This window comes from Acanthochromis polyacanthus, chromosome 19 (assembly GCF_021347895.1).
Source record: "Acanthochromis polyacanthus isolate Apoly-LR-REF ecotype Palm Island chromosome 19, KAUST_Apoly_ChrSc, whole genome shotgun sequence".
NCBI classification, from domain to species: domain Eukaryota; kingdom Metazoa; phylum Chordata; class Actinopteri; family Pomacentridae; genus Acanthochromis; species Acanthochromis polyacanthus.
In genome coordinates this window covers 11778239-11795679 of record NC_067131.1, presented here as the reverse complement: position 1 = coordinate 11795679, position 17441 = coordinate 11778239, and the positions used below count along the sequence as shown (strand labels likewise).

The window sequence follows — 17441 nt, the reverse complement described above, 5'->3', positions numbered from 1 at the left end:
TAAGAAAGAATCCTGAAATTTGGTGTGTGGCACATATACATGCTTTGCTTTTCATTGTGAAAACTACACATCTACAATAAACCTGCTTAGATTTTGGACACATCTCTCCCATTTCTAGGTGCAATAGGAATTATTTAGGACCGTACTCCAAGGCTGTGCTGTTGCAGTTTAAACAGGTGGTTGTTACTACAGCACGTATTTATGTGTTGCTGAAAGATATCCCGACTCTGCCATGCACAACTGCAAGTATAACACACCAGAAAAGATCTGTACATCTGTTCTCCCCTCAGTCCTCCCTCCCTGGCTTCTTATCTTGTCTTTCTCCTTTGTTACTTTTATTCTTTCTTTCTTCCATTTCCTTAATCCCTGGCCATAAGAAAAATACTTTTTTATTTTTTATTTTTTAAGTCTCTCTCCATCATAGTGGTGCCTTTGAAGTTTTGGTGTCTCAGAGCTGATTCTGTAGTCTATACTTTCAGCCCTTCTTGTAAGGACCCTGCAATAAATCAATGTCTGTCTGAGTGTGTGTCTGGGTGTGGATGTGAGGTTTTGCATGTATGTGTGAATGAGGGAAAGACTTGAGTTCGCCAGAGTGACAGAATAGATTAATAGACCTGCATATGGCTCAAAGCACCACTTTACCCCCTACTGCTGATTCAGAGTACTACATCAAACACTGCAGGTGCTGGAAGAGTTGGAAACAGGTTTCACCACAGCAGAAAAATGCAGAAAAAGCAACAATAATATGTGACCTTTTGGTAAATGAGACAAATGCACTATATGGCCTGAACACTCAATAAACATGGCAGTTCCTGGTATTGATCAGCTGTTCCAACACCTGGAATCAGATGATGAATATGACGGAGGAGGTTAGAACTAACACAGTTATGATAATCACCGATTATGGAACTGGTTATTACAGTAATGACTTGATCGCAGTGTTGTTTACATGCGTGATGATGACATTTCATGATGACAGTCATTATGATTATGCCGCTGGTGGCGTAATGATGATGATGATGATAATTCCATGTAATGATTCTTATTTTTCCAGGCTCTGGACAAAGACACTGGTAACTACAGCTCTATGATATACCGGCTCATCATCCCACCTCCTGCTGGTAAAGACACTAAAGACAGCAAAGACGGCTTTGTCATCGAGCCGTACAGCGGCGTGGTGAAGACGGCGATCATGTACCGCAACATGAGGAGGTCGTATTTTAAATTCGAGGTGGTTGCTACCGACAACTATGGTCAAGGACACAGCAGCAAGGCAGAGATAGTGGTGTGTATATTATATTCATGATCATTTCTTACAGTATATTATAAATTTACCTAAAACAGACTGGATGGCAGGATTTGACATTCCTGCACTGAGATTTAAGCTTCGAGAATGTCCTTTGTCACAGGCTTGAAGCATAGTTTGATGAGAAATGTTATCCATTCCGCTAGCCAACTTTTTTCTTATTTGCTCTGTTGAAGTTTAGTGAAATGATTTAGAGCCGCCGATGCTGTTTGTAGTTGCGTTTAAATGATCCAGTAAGTTTTATCTGCTTTTTTTTTTTCTGTCGTCCAGGTGTCAGTCGTGAACCAGCTGGACATGCAGGTGGTCGTATCGAACGTTCCTCCAACTTTCGTGGAGAAAAACAAAAACAAGCTGCTCAGGTAATAAATGTATTTACCGTATAATGTGCCCATCATTCAAGTGAACAACTGTCATTTTTAAGATGTGGGCTGATGCTTTTAGCCGCAGAGTGAGCAGCCTGGGTTCAACATCATGTAGCTTCAACACGTCACAAAGCTGTTGATAGACACTTTATCTGTTTAACCACTGAACCTCTGCTTGCTTAATATGCATTACCAGACTTTGATGGACAGACAGTTACCCATTACCCAGTTCTACTTACATTAAAATACTTTTAAACATGTAATTTTGTGAAACGGTGGAGTAAAATATACAAGGAGCCCATCTGGCTGTCAAAATGTATATGTCACTCTTTTGTACCAGCCACTGATAATTCAGAAAAGTCAGTTTTATATAATCGTGCATTAACAGTCGCACAGTATTGAAACTAAGATTAATTTGATGTCATTTTAATTTGAACAGTTATATCAGTTAGTAGATTTCCTGTATTGATTAGGAGCTGTGATGTCTCACAGAGAGGACTTAATTGCTACATGGGGAAATCAACAAGAGGTGATTTAGAGCACAAAGTGTTTTAAAAATAGTGCTTTTATTATAATGAATTGTCCCAGTAAGAATAAAGCTGCAAGTGTTGTTGTTAAACTAGACTCCACAGTGAGACGGTGACAAGGTCAGACTACCACTGACAGCTCAACCACACTCACAAACGCTTGTAATTGTTAATGTCGTGAAGGAAATTTTCTTATTTTTATGTGTTGTCTTTTGTTGATGTGAATTTTGTTATTTTAAGATTCAAAGAGTTTAAAAAGGATGAGGAGATATTTCCACAGTTTTCCACAAAATGAATGTTTGAAATAGAACCTGTTACCAGTCGACTGCTTTGTAATCCTCTCCTACCGTCTCTCCCTTCAAACTGGCCCACACTATTTCAAATACTCCTTGCTTTGCTCAAAACATTTGGAGATCAAGCCCTCAAAAAATGACCTTATCAACACCACAGCGGCAACAAAAATTCACGACACTCTGACTTTGCTACAGCTTGGTTCAGGAACTGGCTTTAGTCATGTAAAATCATCTCCGTCCACACTCTGGGGAAAATGTGTTTTTTTTTCATTCACGAGCACAAAATGCATAATTCATGATATGATATGATATTTCTGCCATATGCACACTCACCAGTGTGCCTTTCTGCACCACCTAACAAACACCGGGGCACAGCACAGTCAGGTTGCTGCTTTGTTTTGCATCGCACGCATAATTTGATAATGACGTTTTAAAGTACTCACCATCTTTGCTGTCTCCGTCGCTCTTACACATGCATGCAGACAAACGCGCACACGCCTAAGTAGGAGCACTCCTGCTGTGAGCAGGTGTTTCTGGGGGACAGAAATCAATATTGCGCAGCACGAGTCTGCCAAGCTGACAGGATTAAAAAAAAAAAGTCTGCTTGGTGTGTGTAGTGTGACTGGAGTCTCATGACTTTGCCTTTCCATGTATGGAAATACATGCTTGTGTTTATAGATCTGGATTTTTCTATACATAGTGTGTGTGGGTGTGTAGGTGGGTGTGTAGATGGGTGGGTGGGTGGGTATACTGCATCAACAATCCCAAACAGACTACATGGTAAATGGACTGCACTTACATAACGCTTTTTCACTCAGACAAAGCATTGAGAAAAGTGAATGTGATGCCATGAATTAAAATCCAATATTTTCAATCCTCAGCATTTTGGAACGCTACGTCCAGGAGCAGATACCTGGAGCAAAGGTTGTCGTGGAAACCATTGGGCCCCATCGCCATGGTGATGGGATGGAGCAAGAGGACTACACCAAGTCGGACCTCATGATTTACGCCATCGACCCGCTGACAAATAGAGCCGTAGCGAGACAAGAACTCTACAAGTGAGAACTTTACCATCAGATCCATGACAAGTAAAATGCCAGCTGTCCAGCGGCCTCATATACTGAACTGAGACAGGACCCAGTATACGATACTTACAGTTACATAATTGCTGAATTCGCTGGCATTATGCTAGTTTTCAAGTGCTGCCATTCACTCAAGTTTTCAGATTTTGTTGAAGGCAATTTAGTACTTCCTGGCAGTCCTGAGTAAGTTTATGAGATTGTAGTTTCAGCAGACGTCAGGAGCACATGATCCATCACTTGCAAAAGTCCCATTAATTGTCTATGTAAGCAGCCATACATTGCGTTGTGGTAGCAGCGGATTGCATTTCCAGAGATGGAGCACCACCCTGGCTGCTCCTTATTTGCATAAAGTTGAAGCCAAGGCTTTTTTATGCAAAACCAACTTGTTGTCTGTGGAGACTCCTGACAGACAAATGACTCATTTCTCACCTCAAATGTTCTCAGAAACACCTGGCGAACCGTTTGTGTAATATTACCGAAAGCTTCCAAATGAGGCGCCATGTTGATCTGGTTTGAAATCCAGGAACAGAAAAATGTGCAGCCAGTTTTTAGAGGATGAGGGTGTAGTTTGTTTTGCTTTCCAGTTAGAGAGCTCCTGCAAAAATTTATCGTGACATCGCCTAGTCGTACACCCATTAAACATCCAATGCTGGGAAGCGACGCCATCCCTTGGGTGTAAAACTGCCCCTATGGACACGTACTATTAGTGACCAATATGCAGCCTGTTATGCATGCATAGCTCATAGTGAATCTTAGCTTTGATCATGTGTGTTGGCACTTATACCTGGCCTCAATCACATTGTGTTTCTCTTGCCAAGGTTTCTTGATGGTAAACTCTTGGATATCAACAAAGAGTTTCAGCCGTTTCTCCCTCCTGGTGGTCGAATTCTGGAGATCAGGACCCCCGAAGTGGTGACCAGCGTAAAGAAAGCTGTGCAGAGTGTAGGCTACACGGAGGGCGCGCTGTTGGCTCTGGCAGTTATTATTATCATCTGCTGCGTTCCCGCCATACTGATTGTCATTATCACTTATAGACAGTAAGTATGATTTGTCTATTTTTGGTAGAAAACTGACACTTCAGTCAAGAACAACTTGTACTTAATGACGTCCCTTTTGATGGGCTCTATTAATACACCAAAACTGACAGCAAACTGATCCAAAGAACAATTATTATTTGAGTTGTCAAATCTATTGAGATGTAGCCTATCACTACATTGTAGACCTTCATAGCTGTCCAAAAATGATTGACAACATGTAATTTAGCCACACTGTTGCACGATAATGAGCTTGGGCACCACAGTTTAGTTGGAGTCAATCCTGGCTACACTGACCTCCTGCTGTGTATTGATCCACAGTAGTCCCAGATAAATGCAGTATTTATTCACGTTTGATGTGCCCAGCCATTTTCAGCACTAAATGAGTCTTTTTTTAAAAGTGAAACTAAATATATTCTGATATTCTGCTGTAAAGTATTGAGAGACAGTGTCAGTTTTTAGCGTATGTCAGCTACCATCAATGAACAACCTTCACCCTTTTTCTAACAACTCATATCCATCAGTCTTCATTTTGGTACCTGACTGTGTTTTAGCTCCACTTAGTCTGCGGAGGAAAATGTGCATTAGTCAGATTTGAGTCATAAGATTATTGCCCATAGGCAGCTATTAAATCTGTCGCATTTCAACGTAACAGCCCAGCCACAAATCCTATAATTTGAAGATTTTAATGCTATTTGTAATGTACTTTCTTCACTGGTTTCTGGGTAAGGTATTCCAGCCATTGGTGTAATTGTGCTTGAAGTGAAACCATCTACTTCAGCATCAATTTGGTGTGACTAAAGGTATGAATTTTGGTGTTCAAAAGTAGCGACTCTCAAAAGGAAAATTTGATTTCCAGTAGAAATGGCAACGAAGACAACAAGCCGTCTAGAAAACTTATGAATTTCAATTAGGGGCAAAGCTGACTGTCTCTCCCACAGGACATCTTTTAGCACTATTCATCATCACCTGGGCCAGACACTTCCCCAGATGATTCAGCATGGCAGCCTGCCTCTCAGTGCCAATTCTAATAGTTTGTTTAGCTAACCACAGTGAAAGGCTATTAATTTCGTCCGTCTCCCAAACACACACAAACAGCCTCACACACACATTTCATCTGGATCGGTGCATTTTCTTAAGAGCTTCTCATCCTGCTGAGAAACGGGCACAAATAAGAGACAGTGGAGAGGGGAGCTGAAGAAAGGAAAACGTAATAGTAATCATTAGCATGATAATCACTTGTATCTGTTGGTAAATGACTTTAATGAAGACCAATTGTCCGACTTTGCTTGTAAATTACAATAAGTAAACTTGGGTAACAAGAGGGACTGTGTGATTTATGGCTCAAATAATCACTAATCTTTCTCTGTCTCTCATCTGCTGCATCTGTCGCCACCAGATTCAAAGAGTGAGTACCGCTTTTATATTCCAGAGATAAAATATGAATGTCATGACTGCCTTAAACACCTCTCACTGTGATTAATCTGTTGACTTTGATTGTACAATAAAATGGATGAGATCAGAAGGGGCTATGAAACGGAGAGGACAGCGGACAATCAAACAAATGAATCCTGAAGAACATGGGATGGAAGTCTAAGAGTGTGTGTGTGTATGTGTATGAGTACACAACTTTAAGAGCTTTCATTCATTTAATGTTTTACCACCAGAGCTGTACTTTGTCTGGTATTCTCAGTGACAGTGTCTGATGTTGGGAAACATTTGCCATATTTTGCAGTGTAATTCACATTAGTAAGTCACTTTGCAGACTTAATGAGTCTCCTCTGATTGTACGTTTTAGCCTGTCACACATTACCATTTCAGTAGATTGGGACATTAGTAAGAGCAGCATGATTTTAATAAGCTGCACCTCACCGAGAAACAGATGTTTGCTGTTTCCAGCTTGTGATCCCACTCCTGAAGTGCGTTCAGGTGTCTTATAATGATGATCAAAGTCAAAGCAGTCTTGGGGGAACAAAGAGAAACTCAATGTGTCACTTTCTGTCCACAATGGACAGAGTATAAAAAGACTATGTAGTTTCAGTATTCAAAATGTCAGGTAGGAAGGCATATTAAAGTGCTTTGTTTCTATAAATCCTATTTTTTATTCTGTGTTTGAAGTCCAAAACTTTTAGGATATCACTGAGTCTACACCAACTCCAGAAACTCTGTAAGGCTGTACTAAATTCTAATTCTAGCATGGCATTACGCTTCCAGTGCCAATGCTACCATGCTAATGTTTACCATCTTCTTTTAGCGTGTTCATATGCAGCTACGGCTCATGCAACATCATTAGTTTTTCAGTTAATGGGCGACAACACAATTGGCAGTAAAGGAAAAAGTAAGCAAGCAGCAGCACTGTTACACTTCATGCTGAGGGGAACATGAACGTATGGACAAAATTTCAATCCATCAAATAGTTGTTGAGACATTCAACTAAAAGCCAGAAATGTCAACCTCATTGTGGTGGTAGAGAGAAAGGTCAGGGGCCCCCAAATTCAATAGGCTACATCCCCAGAGGGATCATGGGTGTGTGTAGAGGAATTGATAGCAATCCGTTGATTAGTTTAGATATGTCGATCTGCACCAAAGTGGCCTCACATGGTTAATAACTCTGCTGTTCTGTCGCAGAATGTGCAGAGTAAAAGTATACACAGATAAATAGAACACAGACTTTAAAAAATTATAAGCCCGTCTGACTGATAATGACTTTCGGAATACTTCTTAAGGTTGTAATTTTGGCCAAACTTTAAAAAACTAACTGCATTTTCCTCTGTGCTGCGTCCAGACGCCAGGCAGAATGTGCCAAAACCGCCCGTATCCAGATGGCACTGCCAACAGGCAAACCTGGGGGAGTCACTGCCAACAACCTGTATGAGGAGCTGGGTGACAACGCCATGTAAGTGAAGTGTGAAAGTGGCATTTACATTGATGAGCCAAAGCAGAGGCATTAGCTCACATTCCGACGGCGGTTAAGCTTCCGACTTTGGCAGCGTGACCGCTTTGAGAGCTTTGTGATGTCCACTCATGGAGTCAGTCCATAACATTACATTTTAACTACTGAAATGAAATATGCTTCTGCTATACTTGTACCCTTCACTATTCACAACGCTGAGGTTAAGTCCCACATTTTAGCAGTTTGGACCCCTGGGGCCTTCTGAACAGCTGCGCTGTCTCATTCAGCACACAACAGGAAGTACTGCAGATGCAACATATAAAGTAATAAGGAAATAAAAATATCAGAAATCCCATAATACACCTATATTACAATGCACAAATATAAAGTGCAGCACCTGCAACCATCAGACCCATATCCTTAAATCAAAATCTTCACAACGGCAAAAAAAACTTGGATCACCGCATGAGGTGCCTGTAGAGGAAGCCAAAATGCACAAGTGCAGAAGTGATGACCATTAATTGAAGCTTAATTACACAATTTCACATCCTCATATTTCATTACTTCTGCTCCTTGTGGGTAAACAAAAACAGTCTTAAGTGGAAAAGTGGAGTCTGCTGGTGTTCTTCAGGTCACTGATCAACACTTATCCACATTATTGCCTGACTTGTTCAGCGGCCAGATTTAAAGTCTTGCCAATCAGAATTTGCAATCGGACTAATTAGTCAAAGTGTGAAGCCAGTTTCCCGTCAGTCTGATGTAGCACTATGGTAGCTGAACATCGAGAAAAGATCATTTTCTCCTAACTAATAATCTAACTAACTGAAATTAAAAGAAAAATCATGAAATTATAAATTTAAAAGAGGCATGCTGAGTGTTTTGGTAATGACAACTCTCCACCAGCCCCTTAACTGAAATGGTACTTGTTGATTCATCACACTTGACTTGCTTTCTTGAACTTTCTCAAATCACTCCTAAGCTGGGAGCCTTTGCAAGGATTTATACGCTCAGTTAAAATAAATGTCCTCAGACTCTTGTGAATGTGGTCTTTCAATCTTTTTTTTTTTTTGTAGACTAGACACATTTCCTTTTCCTTCATTCTGCAGTGACCACAGGCGCTGACTTTATGCAGAGATGATACAATCTTGAATTCATCAAGCAGAGCCTTGTGACCTCACATCAAACTAACCCCAAACAAAGCCCAGATATGTGAATGCATTAACAAACGTAGATGAACCCTGCAATTTTATCGTCTCAGAGATCAGTGACATTCAGCTCTTTCCCAGTCAGTTTTCATCTTGTAATGCATACCAATGTCCTCGCCGTGCGATAGATAAAATGAAGGTCAACCAGCCAGCCCCGGAGAGAAGAATTCCCTTTGAGAGCAGCTTCTCAAGTTCACTTTAAGATTCTCATCCGTCGGGGGCTTTCAATAACTTGTTAATTGCTTTAATCACTAGAAAAACAAACTGTATATTCGAGATGCATTTGTCAAAATGTCCAGGTTTCAGTCAAGTCCTTCAGAATGTATCCTCTGCCCATGACCTTTTAATTCATCAGTCTCTACAGCAGATTGTTTTTGTGAATATTTGCTCTGCAAGACATTTATTTGTGGCGTTGCTAATCATGAGGCCATGGACCATTGACAGTAAATTGAATGAATACGGATAAGCTTTTTGTTGATTATGGTGAAATTGCTTTTACTTTTTATTATTTCCATCCTACGTCTCAGCTCCCATCTGGCCTGAAGGTTATTCATTGCCCATTCTCTCTGTGCAGCTTTAAAAAGTTGCTTTATTTTTATTTATTTTTTGTGCAGTTTAGTCATATTCTCTTTTACCGTAGCTGCTCTGTTGTTGTTTATCTGCCGGCAAATTGTGTTCAATTTATCCTCTTGCCACTTTGTTGGTTTGATACATGTTGATTTGGTTAAACAAGAGTCAAATAGGGACAGTACGTAAAGACGGCGTATTAGCCACACACATACATGCACGCACTCAAGGCAATGCACAGATAGTTAATTTATAATTCCTTACTGGAGCGTTAAGAAGAAGTTGAAAGGAATTTTTATCAGAATTACATGCATCACCGGTTTCCTGTCTGTCCTTGATATGCCTCCACACTCCCATTAACATGAGAGCAATTCATATGCAAGATGGAACTATCTCCAAATGACAACAAGGGATTTCCAACTGTGTGTGTGTGGGTGTGTGTGTGTGTGCACACGCGTGAGATGACTAAAGCCCAAGCGATCTGCTGAAAAATGTGTGCGGAAATGAACTTGGATATGAGATAATTGAAATAAATGCAGCTCGTAATTTATAAAGATCACCCTGGGCGATAATTAATTCTATTGATAAACTGTAGAGCATGTTTAATTGTGGTGGGACGGTCTTCTGTGTGTGCGTGTGTGTGTTCGCAAAACAGGCAATGTGGGATTTCATCTGCGAGACTTCTGTGTGTCTACGTTCTAAATCACTGCCATCTTGTAGGGACTAAATAATTCGTAAAAACTATAAAACTCGGCAAAGTGTAAAAGTTTGCACATTTCTAATTAAGGTCCATTATAAAAGTGCTCAGTAGACTGATTTTCAAGACTTTTTTTTCTTGAGTTTAATTACCTTTGGCTGTTCTCTTGACAGGCGTAGGTTTTAATGTCTGTCTTCAATTACCTGTGAAAAATTAAGTGTTCTGTAACTTATTATTAGCAGCTCATTAAATGAAGCATGATTATTAAATGTTATATTAAAAGTCAAACTGTTTAGTAATACGGCACATCTTCTCCTGAGCTGGGTAAATAACAACGAAAAATATTTTCAATTACTTTAATTACCATTTTAGTTTTAATGACTTCTTCTCTTTGTTCGTCCTCTGGCATGGTTGCTGTAGTTTTTGTGCCTTCCTCAATCTCTTTCACTGTCTCTCGTTGAATTTCAAATGACAGAAAACAGCTTGGAGAGTCAGACTTTCAGCTAAAAGAAAATGTAGAAGAACTGTAACAAAACTTTCAGATAATTTACCTTTATATGCTTACAATGTCTATCTTGAAAACTACCAAAAGAAGCAGAAGATAGTGACTAAATGTTTAGATTTTTACTGTCTGCACTCAGTTCTCTGTTAAAGATGAATATGTGTGGAAAATGGAATATTGTTTTTTAATTTAATCAATTAACAGATACACTGTTTGTGTAAGTTGTTTTTTATTAATATGACTGAAGGCTATGATCACATGGTTTCATAACCTACTCATTGTGGTGTTCTTTTTAGTCAGGAAAATGAACCAAATATAAGCTTAAAATATTTTTTTTCCTCAAAAACACTTACATTTTTATGTCATGTTTTTTTTTTTTTTAAATAAGTAATCAACAACATTTTTATGATTTATGGCAGTAAAATGTATCATACTGCACAGGAGACATTTTTAAGCTCTCTCTGTGCTGTTTCCATAGAGAGTCAGGACTTCATATTGCAGGAAAAAGTTAACTCGCAATGAGTGAAAAAAATGTGAGAAGAGCAAAAAACATCCAGAAACCACTTGTGGTAGGGCTTAAGCAAAGGAAGGAAGTTCTTCAAAAGGCACCTAGTTTATGAATATCTGTTTCCACCAACAACATTAATTGAAACTTAGACAATTTAAATAATGCTTTCCTCTATATTTAACTATGCTTACAATCTTACATCCAAACAAAATATGATCATTTCCCATTCGTCTCCAGTTGCCATCATGCATGCTCCAAATCTTCTGGCTAGCCAACTCTTTATATCTTCCAGTAAACTCAGCAAATCCAGTGTTATTCGCGCTAAAATTACAAGTAGCCCATCTGTTCTTTTGATTTTCATAAAACGGACACTTTTTCAGTTTTATCTCTTGTTGAGTTTCCACTTAAATTCCCTGTGATGTTATACTTATGAGCTTCAGTTTCCACTTTTGCAGAAAACAAAAGATTGCCCGTGATAATCCCAGATAGGCCCTGAAAAATTATTTAGAAAGTGCAAAACGGTGTCCATTCTCAATTTCTGAATTCGTTAAAGGTGCCTATCCCCTCGGGCAGCAGTAGATGGGATAAGGCATCTGTCAGGTGTAAATGTGTACCATAAAACCGACACAAGGTGATGAAGCGAGACAGCACGAATGTTCAACCAGCAATCCCAGAGCACATTGGGTGTGTGGAAGTTGCTTTGTCAAACAGCAGAAAAATAGTCAGTTAATCCTTTTGCTATCATTGATCTTTTCTACTACTGGAGCACTTTGATAGCACACCTTTGACTATTTTAACATCGTTCTGTGATCATTTTATCTTTCTGCTTTTCCTTTTCTCTTCCGTCCATCTTTATCTTCGACTGACAGACAAAAGTGAGTAGGATGTTAAAAACTTCTTCTCATCTGTTTAACATTACGCTGGTAGTATCTTGCTCTCGTTTTGTGTTTGTAAGCTGGGAGCAGATTTGAAGGTTGACTTAGCATAGAAGTAGCCAGTCTTGTGTCATGAGAGTCTGCAGAGTTTCAGCATGATCACCAACTACACCAGTGACTTCCTCTACTGAAATTCCTTCACATAATCAGTCTTTTGTTAAAAGGAAATCTGCACACTCTCAGAACTCCATGACACACAGTTGTGTATCCTTCCCCCGGCAGATGTGGCATTGTTTACAGCGCAGCAGCATCTTTGTGGTGTATTTAAAATCTACTTGTAGTCTTTTCCTTTGTGTTTCAAATCTTTTTTTTAGTGCTCCATTTCATGTCCCTGTGGTAAAAACAGCAGAGAAATAATAAGAAAAAGTTATCTCTTAAGTTCCCTCAACCATTTCTTCTCATTCCATTCTTCATTCATCTCCTAATGTGAAGTCTGTTTTCAGTACATTTATCCAACCTCAGTTCAAGCAGACAGACTGTTGTTTTATCTGCCGTTTATACCATTCTTCCTATATCCTCTTGTTGTCACTGCCTTTTGTAAAACATTTCATTTCATCGTTCAGTGCATTACCACTCTTTCATTTAAATTTCATTCAGTCCTCATCTCAATCTTCCATTTCATTTAACTTTGATTTATATAGTTGCATCTCCCATATTCATTATTGCTCTTTTTCTTCATATTTTATCTGTTTCTTTTCTTAGTTCTCCCTTCATTCCGTTTTCTGTCTCATTTTTTCCATCTATGTACCAGCCACGGCAGTAGTGGCAGAAGTGGTGGCAGTTTGGACGAAAGTGACCGCCAACGTCTGATATCAGACTTTGCCACTCGAGCGATCGCTGCCCATCGTCAGTGCCTCGCTAACGGAGGGGTGATCAACAACCTCCCCAAGTCTGAGTCCAACATCACGTTTCTCTCGGATGAAAACCCCCTCACCATCAAAAATCCCATCTACCACGAGGACGGGACTCTGAGTAGTCCGGAAACTCTTGGAAGGAGCCAGAGAAGAAGGGACCTTCTTGGGAATTTCTCCCCTTCCAGGAAAGGCCTTCGAGACGCCTGGCTGAGGCTCAGCTCTCCTGGATGCGATGTTGGATTCGGTGGATACAGCGGCAGTGATAGCGGATGGGGATCTGGAGGTGGACACAGCTGGACTCTTCCCTCGAGGTTGCATCGCAGAGAGATGTACGACGCTTTGAGGCGGCAGGTGGTTATGGATCCCGTGCAGTGGGAGTTGGAGCTCCTCAAGGCAGAATTCAAAGAGAGTAAAGATGCTGGTCTGGACTCAGGCTTTGACCGTGGACTGGATTCAGATTTGACGGGAAGCCCGAGTCTTGAGCCCAAGCTGACGGTGAAAGAACAAGCCAGACAGTTTGAGCAACAGGCGCTTCAGGAAATGCGACAAAGACAAAACAGAGACTCCCGAGGATCTTTGTCACCTGATATTTTGCTCTCAGTTTTCCCAGAGTCTCCTCAGCACCACAAGCACACCCCCACCCATCATCATGTCCCAACTGCTTACCTTAAAGAAGGTCCCCCAAGCATCATTGTCACCCACAGCGACGGAGGGACGCCTCCACCGAGTCACAAGCCCACTCCTCCTGTTCTGCGCCGCTTTGGGGCCAATTTAACAGGAAATCAGAGCACTGGTGACAGATTTCAGGTCCATTTAGAGGTTATCCCTGATCCTCCTTTAACACCTCCACCGCCACCTCCGTCAGAACCACCACCGCCGCCTCCCACCTCTGCCCCTCCTCCACCCTCAACACCCCCTCCGCATCACCCTCCCTCCCCTCCTCCTCCTCCTTCTGTCCCTCCATCTTTACCCCACTCAGATCATACAGACAACCAAGGCCGTCCACCCCCTCCTCCACCTCCACCTCTCCCACCACCTATGTCGCCGTCACTCTTGAGACCGTCCACGTTCGTCCTCCCGTCGCTGTCGGAGGCGCCCGCCCTGCGACCCGTCTCCCTCAGACCGACGCCACCGCCCCTCCCCGTGGAACCAGAACCTCCCCGGAAAGAGCTGAAAGGAATCTTGAAGAACATCCAAAACATAGCAGACATTGAGAAGTCAGTGGCCAACATGTTCAGTCAGATAGACCAGAAGCAGATCCCGCTCAAAAAGGTCATGAAGAGTCGCGCGTCTATCGATTCCCTGGATTCCCTGGATTCTCTGGATTCAGTGGATGCATTGCCAGCTGGAGTAGCAGAGGGAGGAGAGGGAAGTAAAGAAGGAGCAAAAGGAGAAGGAGGAGGAGAAGGAGGAGAAGATCCTCCACAGGTTCAGCCCAACCCCAACATGAACTCCATCGTGGAAGAGCTTGAGAAACGATTCCCCTCTCAGTCTACAATGCTGTAGCCTTTTCTGTTCCGAGATGGAAAGCCCACAGAGGGGATTTTCTTAACATTTCTTAACATCGTTGTGTAGTTTGCTGTGAAGCTGTCAAGGGACTGATGCTCAAAATAGCTCAGTGGGATGCTATGATGATTTGATGATTTTTTTTTACCGTTGCTACAGCTGTGCTCTTTCAACAAGACTTCCTGTTTTCTATATATAAGAAAAGAAGGAAAAAGAACCAGGCCCAATAAAAACTGTATGGGCAGAAGAAAAATCTTTCTCCTCTCAATTACTCAGAAAGGAGAAAACAATGCAGATGACTAAAAAGTGTTGAAATATTTCCTGGTTAACTTTCACTTTGACTAATGTCATTAACCTTTTATGTCCATGGTGAGTAAATGGCATACTTGTCTACAGCACAGTCAGCTACCGTCAGTGCTGTTCTCAGTGAAACCTGACAAGACACATGGTTGTTGACGGACACTTGCTGTAATGAGAAGCTGATTAGAAGTTCAAGTTGGCTTTCCACTCCATCTGAACCCCTGAACAAGTCGATTACAGATCTATCAGGTGTGAAGAAGAAAATCAAACAGAAGAGAAGAGGACATTGTTAAATCTGCCAACTGGGACTGAACTTTGCTGGGCAGAGAGTCTTTGTATTTTATTTGGATTGGTCGTTTTGCTACAGTTTTCCTGCTGTTACAGAGCTACAGCCACTGCCACATCGAATGTTTTTGCATTTGATCAGTATTCATGGTGACATAGACACCAAGATTGCAGATTCTTTATTCTGTACAATTACACATTCTGTCTGTTCCTATCAGTAGGCTACTATCTGCAAGCATATTTCCAACCTGATTAATTTGAGTCAGTGCACTGTGTGTATCTTTTCCAACCCTGTCTCAGAGGAATTCTATTTCCATATTGCTAAATTGTTTTCCAATTGTGTTGTGCTAACAAATGCTGCGTGATGCTCACAGACAACATTTTTTCAAACCAATCAAGCCCTACATTTGTTATACTCAAATACAATATTTCAGCTGTTCCAGGTCTACATGGAGGTAGTTGGGTTGGATTGCAAGCGTGCAGTACACAAGACCAAGTTTGACTCTTGCTCTGGCTGTTTGGTTAGACTTGGGCAACAGAAGCACTTTGGATGTGGTGAGGACAAGTTTGTGATTTTGGGAAAAATTTGATAATTATGGGAAATTATGATGCTGAAATGGAATTGTGAATAAAAGAGGGACATTACAAGACATGTGAATGCACTCTGCTCACTTACACAATTATTTGGCCATTAAGATCATACTAGAGTATGCATCATAACAGTCTTTCTTGCTGGTCAAACAAGAGAACCTGGTCTGAGTTCTGATACTTACCAAAATGTATTATTTCAGTGTCAGACTTTTTCAAGCTTAAATGACTAAAATGCAAGCATAAGAAAGCACAAAATAATTTCACCTGCATTACATTAAAAACACAACACCTAAAATCCTAAATCAGTGCTAAATATGACAGCTAAATCAGAATAAACAGTAAAAAAAAGTAAAGTTAGGGAACAGAAAAGCTGTGAGGAGTAAATCCACTGGTCCATACTATGTGTTTGCTGCGTGTGAAATGATATGGAGAACTCTGTCAAGTGTTGTAAACTGCTTGAATTGTCTGTCTTCGTGTTACTGCTTCTTTAGTGCTGGTTTACATGCTAACCTACTTATTATTATGTTGTTGTTATTTAAACACCCAAGGATCTGAGATTGCAATCGGACTACATTTTGGTGCCTAATGGTTGAATGAATGGTTCCTAAGTTTAGATTGGCAATGTGAGGAGATGTTTCTTCGAGCTGTTTACAGACTAGATGTTCAAAGCGTTTGATGGGTAAAAGATTTCATGGTTCAGGACCAGGACCACAGTGGAAATGAAGGGTTCCTTTTCTTCTAGGTCCATGTTTCAAGCCATTTTTAGTGGGAATTTTGAGTGTCTCAGTGAACATGGTGCTGATTTTGTAAATTTAAGATCCTGAATTTCTCAGAATTTCAGGAGACTTCTTGATACATGATCATGTTTGACGATTCTCTTGGATTTCCAAGTGTTTGTCACCTTCACCCAGTGCTGTCAGACTTAAACATAACTATAAAAAAGCTTGTTAATACTTGCCTGACATCAGACAGAAACTCTCAGTCAAATCAGTGGAGTGGACGGATTCAAAGATCTGGACCGAGATAATTACATTTCATTCGATTTTGTGTCTTTCCAGGTTAGTTGCTAGAGATTATTATTATAAAACAAAATCCTTACAGCATTGTTTCATTCAAGCATCTATGCAAATTAGTCATATTTAAATACAATTCCTTGGAGACAGGGTTGATCTTTTTTATACTATACTGATACCTAAGAGCATCAACATGCGGCCACAATCTCATGTCTTTTGTTTCTCTTCAGCTTTCTGTCAAATATTCATCTAGTTGTTAGTTTGTGTTCATATATTTAGATGCACACATTCTCCACTAGGTCCCCAGGTTCATTCTTACCTTTTGCTGTTGTTCGTCTAACGCCCATTTTCATTAGTGCCCTTAGTTAATTATATCTTTTCCCTCTGGGCAGGTATTGTCTCTCACTGATCCTGCATTTTCTTTTAATGCTCCACAAGGTCATGTGTTTTTGTTTTTTCCAAGGAGACAAGTGTAATGTGTAAGTGATTAACTCAAGTGAAAGAAAAATGTCAAAACAAAAATGTCTAAAACATTCATGTAGAGTGATATTTTTATTCACAGTACGCACTAACTTTTTACAAATATTTTCTAGAGGGTTTTATTGCCTCATGATTTTCATGAAGCCGACCTTGTTTTGGCTACTTAATATGAAAAATACAAAAAGGTTAAGAACGTGAATTTTCTCAATAAAATATGCGGTGCTACCTGAGAGAGTGCAAGGCTATTTTTGTTTGACGGAAAGTTGAAATGAACTTTGAAAACTATGGTTTAAGAATACAGGATTGGAGAGAGAAATGACATTGTCTACGTTGCTTCATGACTTCAGTATTAGCTCTACTGGTACAGAATCCACATTGGAAACTCCGGCTGTGTATGTTTGTTCTGCGTGATTACTACAGTACTTTTTTCTAACCTTAAAAATAGTCTTAAAGTGGAGCAGAAGCAAAGGAAGAAGGTCCATGTGCAAAGTGGAACATACA

General features: G+C 40.5%; 1 protein-coding gene across 1 annotated transcript in view; it reads left to right on the top strand.

Annotated features, from left to right (window-relative positions):
* Window positions 1–17441, top strand: part of LOC110958640 (protocadherin-15-like) — a 209603-nt gene that overhangs the window by 170879 nt on the left and 21283 nt on the right. The window contains exons 30-35 of the mRNA XM_022205268.2: window positions 1055–1285; window positions 1577–1665; window positions 3370–3546; window positions 4389–4607; window positions 6004–6012; window positions 7390–7500. Coding sequence (XP_022060960.1) covers window positions 1055–1285; window positions 1577–1665; window positions 3370–3546; window positions 4389–4607; window positions 6004–6012; window positions 7390–7500 — 836 coding nt within the window. The remainder of the gene's footprint in view (window positions 1–1054; window positions 1286–1576; window positions 1666–3369; window positions 3547–4388; window positions 4608–6003; window positions 6013–7389; window positions 7501–17441) is intronic.